Source organism: Arachis hypogaea, chromosome 18, assembly GCF_003086295.3.
Source record: "Arachis hypogaea cultivar Tifrunner chromosome 18, arahy.Tifrunner.gnm2.J5K5, whole genome shotgun sequence".
Taxonomy (NCBI): Eukaryota; Viridiplantae; Streptophyta; class Magnoliopsida; order Fabales; family Fabaceae; genus Arachis; species Arachis hypogaea.
Window position 1 is genome coordinate 2,454,950 of NC_092053.1, and position 6,957 is coordinate 2,461,906.

Sequence of the window (6,957 nt, forward strand, 5' to 3'; positions counted from 1 at the left end):
ATTTATATTATTAAAAAAATAATTGGTAAGTTACCTAGTATTACCCACTTTCAAGCTTTCTTTTGTTAGGTTAAATTTTACTTATTTATGACTATTGTTATTGGAATACAAAACCATATGGGATTGTTTATAGAATTTGCATTTGATGCCAGAAGTTCTAAGATTAATTGATTATTAAAAGTCTAGTCCTTGTGTTTTGGGTCATGATTGGTGGGTTATCCTTCCTTCTCAAGTCCTTAGCTTAGCTGTACCCACCACTCACTAAAAAAAAAAAAAAGACCATATGAACATTTTCTTGGTGAAGGAAACCCTCCTTCTTCTTTTGTTCTTATTGATATACCTTGAAAGTAATAATTTACCTGATTCTTGTCTTATTTGGTGATATTGTATCATTATCATTATTGCGAGCATGAAATATATTTTTTACTTTGAAATAAAAAAAATGTGTTCCAAAAAGGGTGATATATTTTTAACCATGAATTAAAAAATTAGTTAGATATATTAATAGACTATTAGGGATGGTAATACCACCCGAACCTGCAGGTATCTACTCCGCTCCTACTCGTTTGGGACGGGTAATTACTCGCCCCGCACCGAGGCGGGTTTTTAGCGGGATGGATTCTTGAGAGGGACGGGACGGGGTCGGGTTTAGGTAATATTCGCCCCGCTATATATATAATATGTATAATATATGTAAAATAATTAGTAAATGATTAATAATATTGTATCATATTTAAATTTTTACTTTAATTTATATTATGTATATGATGATAGTTATATAAATTTTAAAATTTTATTTTTATTTATTGAATTTTAATAATTATAGGGGCGGATAGAGGCGGGACGGATACCCGCAAAATCGGATTAGGATTCTATGCGAGTTCTTGTACGACGGGGTGGAGTCGAATAGAGTAAAAACCCGCCCTTACCGCCTCGTTGCCACCTCTATAGACTATTGATTATTCCTGTAAATTTTTTTTTATACTGATAAAAATTAAATTCTTTCAAACTTATTGGCCAATTGTTAATTAATTGCTTATATTAGGTAACGAGATTGTATTCTATTTTGTATATATTCTACCTAAACTGGATTTTTGAAATCTGAAAATAAATTCGAAATATTTAATCCATAAATTATTGAAAGGAAAAAATATTATATCTGAAATTCTGGTACAAACGAGAGAGAGTCTTGTGCTTCTGCCACCAAAATCTGTGCTTGCAGAACGAAAAAAGCTTGCTTTCCGCCATTTGAAGCGACCCATTTGAGAGGAATAACTGATGCATATTGAAGCTGCTTCACACAACAATGGCGAATCTGGTTCCCGGCGTCCTTCTCAAGCTCCTTCAGCATATGAACACAGATGTCAAAGTCGCCGGCGAGCACCGCTCCTCACTGCTTCAGGTGGTCAGCATCGTGCCGGCGCTGGCCGGCGGAGAACTCTTCCCCAACCAGGGGTTCTACCTTAAAGTCTCCGATTCGTCGCATGCTACCTACGTGTCGCTACCTGATGAACACGACGATCTCATCCTGAGCGACAAGATTCAGTTAGGGCAGTTCGTGTTCGTTGATCGGTTGGAGAATGCTTCACCGGTTCCCATTCTTCGTGGCGTGAGACCTGTCCCTGGTAGACACCCTTGTGTTGGAACCCCTCAAGACATTGTTGCCACTCACCAACTCGGTTTTCTTGATAGCAATGACAAGAACAAGGACAAAGACAAAGACAAGAACAGTGTTTCTTCTGTTTCTACCATTGACTTTGAGAGATCCAAGTCTCCGAGGAAAATTCCTGTGAAGGATAATAAGGATAAGGAGAAGGAGAAGAAGAGTAAGGAGAAAGAGAGATCAAATGTTGGTGGTTTTGATAGGAGTAATAGGTCTTTGTCTCAAACAACTAAGCCACCACCATTAAAGGTTGATGTGAAGAGGGAATCTTTGTCTAGATTGAGGTCTTTGAATTCGAGGTCGATTCCTTCCTCGCCTAGCAGCTGCTATTCATTGCCAAGCTCCTTTGAGAAGTTTGCCAATGGAGTGAAGCAGCACCAGCAGGCGAAGGCCAAGAAGGTGGGAGTGGTGGAGGCAGGGAAGAAGGCTTCCCCTGCTGTAAAGAAGGAGTCTTTGGTGGTGAATCCAATAAGGAATTTGGTGCAAGGGATTGGATTGGGGGCGAAGGCGCTGCGCAAGAGCTGGGAAGGGACTATGGAGGTTAAGACGAAAGAGTCTTCACCTAAACCCCGGCCTGCAAAGTTTGATCCCAAGTCGGATGCTCGAAGTTCAGTTAGTGTGAGTCACAATCTAGAATCTGCACTTTCTGAAATGTTTGAATGAATTGAATCATATGCTCTATGCTTTTTTTGATTTGATAGTTTGCTTATGGATAGTAATTTACATTGTCTCTAGTTTTGGGTTAATCCAGCAATTTTGATGTTATCCTTTCATTTTGTGGTGTGGCAGACTCCTAGGAGAAGTACTTCGAGTGACAAGTTGCCGTCTAAAGTGGAGAGCAGGATCCAAGCTCCGGCGAAGCCATCTAAGGAAGAACATAAGAGTCAAGTGTCTGTGAAGAAGGCCAGTGCTAATGGAACTGTTGAGGAGCAAGAGAAATCAAGTAGGCTAAGAACTTCCAACGGAAAGAAGGCAGCCGATATTTCTAGCAGTGGATTGCCAGGAAACCTGGTTAGAGTTCCTGTAAATAGTAGAAGAGTGACGGATGCAAGTGTTCAGTGGTCGTCGCTCCCATCATCTATTTCAAAGCTTGGAAGGGTATATTGACTTGAAACTCATAGCCTTTTGCATTTGACTAGTTGACAATTCTGTTGAAAAATGAAAGGAGCTTATTCTTTGTTAAAATTTATGGCAGGAAGTAATGAAGCACAGAGATGCAGCGCAGATGGCAGCAACTGAGGCTATGCAAGAGGCTGCTGCTGCAGATAGTTTGCTGCACTGCCTAAGGTATGAATGTTGAATTGTTCTGAGCTGCTGAAATGATTTAGATCAGGTATTTAGTGACATGGTCAAGATTGCAAACTTCACACACCTGAAATTGCAATTTGTATTTGTATTTGAGTCCAAGATACTCTACTTATATATTGTTCTTTTGTGAAGGAAAGCACCTCTAGAATATAAGCTAAATAATGCTTTTTGCTGACTTCGGTAAAATGTAAATCAGTGTCATTCCAGAAAAGTAAAGATAGTTTTCGGAGAAATCTGTTTTCTGTCAGTTCTGTACTAATTCATACAAGCTTTGGACAATGCTGATAAGATTGAATATGAAACAGTTGGATAATTGAAATTGTATATTGAGGCAAAGTGAACAATGTGACATTTTGAAATCACAAGTAAATAAAGTGAACAATCTCTACCATAGTTGTTGGATATATCTAGACTAAAAGTGAAGAACTATGCGAATGATTGTAATTCATGTTAAACTATTAATTAGAATGTGAATTGTGGTTTGGTTTGAAAATTGGAAGCATAATTTTTATAGAATATAGTTGAATTGTGGTTTGGTTTGGTCTATATTTCTCTAAATGTACAGCATGATTTCTGGTTCGGCCATAAATAAAATTAAACCATTTCGATTGGCAATTATGTTGGAATCTCATAATGCAATGCAACCTGCTATGTTGTCGCTGACACTTTTTCCCGATGTTTGTTTTTGGCAGTATGTATGTGGAGCTAACTAATTCTTCTAAGGAACACAACCCACAACCAGCAGTAGAGCAGTTTTTAGTTCTTCATGCTAGCCTGAATAGCACCCGAACAATTGCTGAATCCTTATCTAAACCTGTTCTAGACTGTTCGTCTCCTGATTATGAAAGGATCACAGCAGAAGAAGCACTAAAAGTGAAATCAGAGAGACAGAAACATGCTGCTTCATGGGTCCAGGCAGCCCTCGCCACCAACCTATCATCTTTCGCTGTTTTTGTGAAAGACCCTCAATCATCCAAGCTTCCAGCTTCAAGTAATTCTCAAAATCAAAAAACTGTTTTAGGAAGTCAACACATGCTAATCCTACAAAATTCGAGCGAAGATGCTTCATCTAAAGCCCCTGTAAAGCATCGTCTAACAGCTAACTCGAAGCATACCTCACAAGGAACTACTCGCAGACCAGGTGATGGGTTAGCAACAGGGCAGAAGCAACCAGTCCAACCGCTCCCAGATTGGTTTAGAGGAAATGGCCTTGGTGAGGTGGTCAATTTGACTGAAATGCTGCTACAACAGTCCCGAGACTGGTTTTTGGGATTTGTTGAGAGGTTCTTGGACTCTGATGGGGATGCTATCCTGTCAGATAATGGCCAAATAGCAGGTATGCTCACTCAACTAAAGAGTGTAAATGATTGGTTAGATGAGATAGGGTCGAGCAAAGATGAGGAAGAAGCGATATCACCAGACACAATCGATCGACTGAGGAAGAAAATATACGAATATCTTCTTACACACGTTGAATCTGCCGCGGCTGCACTCAGTGGTGGATCACAATCATCGCCTCCGTTGCAAACAACAGAGGCTAAAGCCAAAAGGTGAATGAGTACATAGTTTGGTATTTAAGGGTGCAATAGACTCCACTCTTTGTTTGTACATAAATCCTATATGGGGTTTGAGGTATAGATTGACTGCTAATTATTTGTTAGGGAAGGTAGCAAATGTGATTTGTGATTTTTTTTTCTTTCATTTTTTCCTCTGAATATAATTATACGAAGTGAAACATTGGAGGATATAGGCAGAGAGATAATCTTTCCTAATCACTTGCCTTCAATGTGTTCTTGTAAAACTAATTCCTGAATTCTTTTTGGCTCCATTTTCACCTCTATATCAAACTCACCCCTTAGATTCACTATAATATGGTTAGTTATCAAGGCTTGGAATCTTTTGTGACACACACAAGTACACAACCATGCTCATGAAGTCAATGCAAGTAGTCTAATAGACTAATGTTCTGAAAACTTTGTAGTTTATCCAAATTGAAATTATGCCAAATCATGATAACAAGCATTTTGCAACAAGTGCAAACATAGCAGAGTTGAGGAATAAGAGGAGAACTATGATTATGTCAAGTTGTGTGTGACATCTGCAACAGAATGATCATGTTTTGATCCATCACATAAAATTGGTGGGATCTTTGAAAAATAAGTGTATGTACAGTGTACTATATACAAAGGGCTGTGTAAATTGCAGAATGCTATCTTCATTGGCATCTTTCATGTCTGTGGAGTGTAGGACCCAAGCTGCAATTGCAATATGCTGGCCTATATATAGTGGATAAGAGACATAGTCCATAAATAAGAGTGGCTTGATTCGCATGATTGCTTTTGAATTATTGGATAGATTATATCACAGCTCAAAACTGTAACGAAACTTCCCCCACCCCACGTGTTCAGAATTCAGTTTTTCTTAACCAGCAGTAATATTTTCCATTTGCAATGCATGCATGTTTTGGCCTTTTCTGCCATCTTTTCATATGTGGCTTTGACCTTATCCTAAGCCTAAAAGGTACAAAAAGATTGACAACAATGTCAAATGAGTAGTAAACTAGTTTGGAATATGAACGCAATAGTTTTTTACTTTTTTTTTTCTTTTTTCAATTTTTTTTTTTGTAATCTTTATTCATTAATTATTTTGTTATAAGCTACATGACATAATTCATATCTACATCTCAAACTATCATGGTCTTTTTCTCAAAATAGAGTAAACGACACATATGTCTCTTAATTTTTATCTTGAAGATAAATAAGTTATCGACTAATTAAAAATACAAAAATGTCTCTTATTTTCTAAAATACGAGACATCTAAATTTATCTTTATATATTTTGGAGAAATTTAAATACCTCGTATTTAAAAAAATCGAGACGTTTTTATATTTTTAGTTGTCTTTTTCTCAAAATAATTTTTACATAAGTAGTAATTTATTTTTTGAAAAAAAAAAGGTTTGTACTGTATCAGATTTGTTAAATAAGTTAAAGAAAAGAATAAATCAATTCCTAATTTTTTGATCCGTAAACATTTAAGTTTCTGAGAATTTAAAAATATATTTAAGTAAAATTTGAACACATCGATTCGTGAGTCTAATTGTCTCATTTTAAAAAGGAAAATGCTACTTGTACAATAAAATTAAGCCTTTAGTCAGCCTTTAATATTATTTAATTATTTTTTAATTAAAACATATTCCTATTTTTTAGGATACATATTTATAATTAAAATTAATTTAAATTTTAAAAACTAAAATTTTTTTAACTTCCTACCCACTTCATAGTTAATTATTATTTCCATCTTTTACATTCTTTAACACGATTTTCTTCTTTCTTCTATTCTGCTACAATATTTCAATTTGTATCTTACTATCTGCAGAAAAAAAAGAATTCAAAGTTAGTGCATTTAGAAAAAAATTAATCCCTTACTTATTGTACATTTGATAAAATGCAAGATCTGTTTTACGACTTTCTAGTGATAAATGGTCGAATATAATTATATACACAAACTAAAATATTTTCAATTGTAGTTTCTTTTTCAATTGTAAAACATCTAAAATTATTAAGTTATATAAAAAATATTTTTGAAACACATCCAAAATCATAAATTTAAAATTTAAATTTAAACATTAAAAAACAATTGTAACACATCTAAAATTATGAAGTTATACAGAAAATATTTTTAAAACACATCCAAAATCATAAATCTAAAATTTAAATTTAAACATTAAAAAATAATTGTAACACATCTAAAATTATGAAGTTATACAGAAAATATTTTTGAAACACTTTCAAAATTTAGAAATTGCACATGCAAAAATAATTTAACATTGCAGTATATATGAAAATCTCTTCAGGCCATTTTATTCGATTTTTTATTTCAAAATAAAAAAATTAAAAAATTTATACAGAATAATAAAAAAAGTAATGGTGTCAGAGACTCATCCAAACCTTAGGTAAGTTTTCGGCGTAGATGAACGACGACGTTG

General features: G+C 35.1%; 1 protein-coding gene across 1 annotated transcript; it reads left to right on the forward strand.

Annotated features, from left to right (window-relative positions):
* The first annotated feature begins 963 nt into the window (after nt 1-963).
* Nucleotides 964-4,841, forward strand: LOC112771441 (uncharacterized). Its single transcript, XM_025816196.3, has 4 exons — nt 964-2,281; nt 2,453-2,761; nt 2,859-2,950; nt 3,664-4,841. Exons 1-4 carry the CDS (start codon nt 1,307-1,309, stop codon nt 4,523-4,525), a joined length of 2,238 nt encoding a protein of 745 aa, XP_025671981.1. The 5' UTR covers nt 964-1,306; the 3' UTR covers nt 4,526-4,841.
* The last annotated feature ends 2,116 nt before the right edge of the window (nt 4,842-6,957 follow it).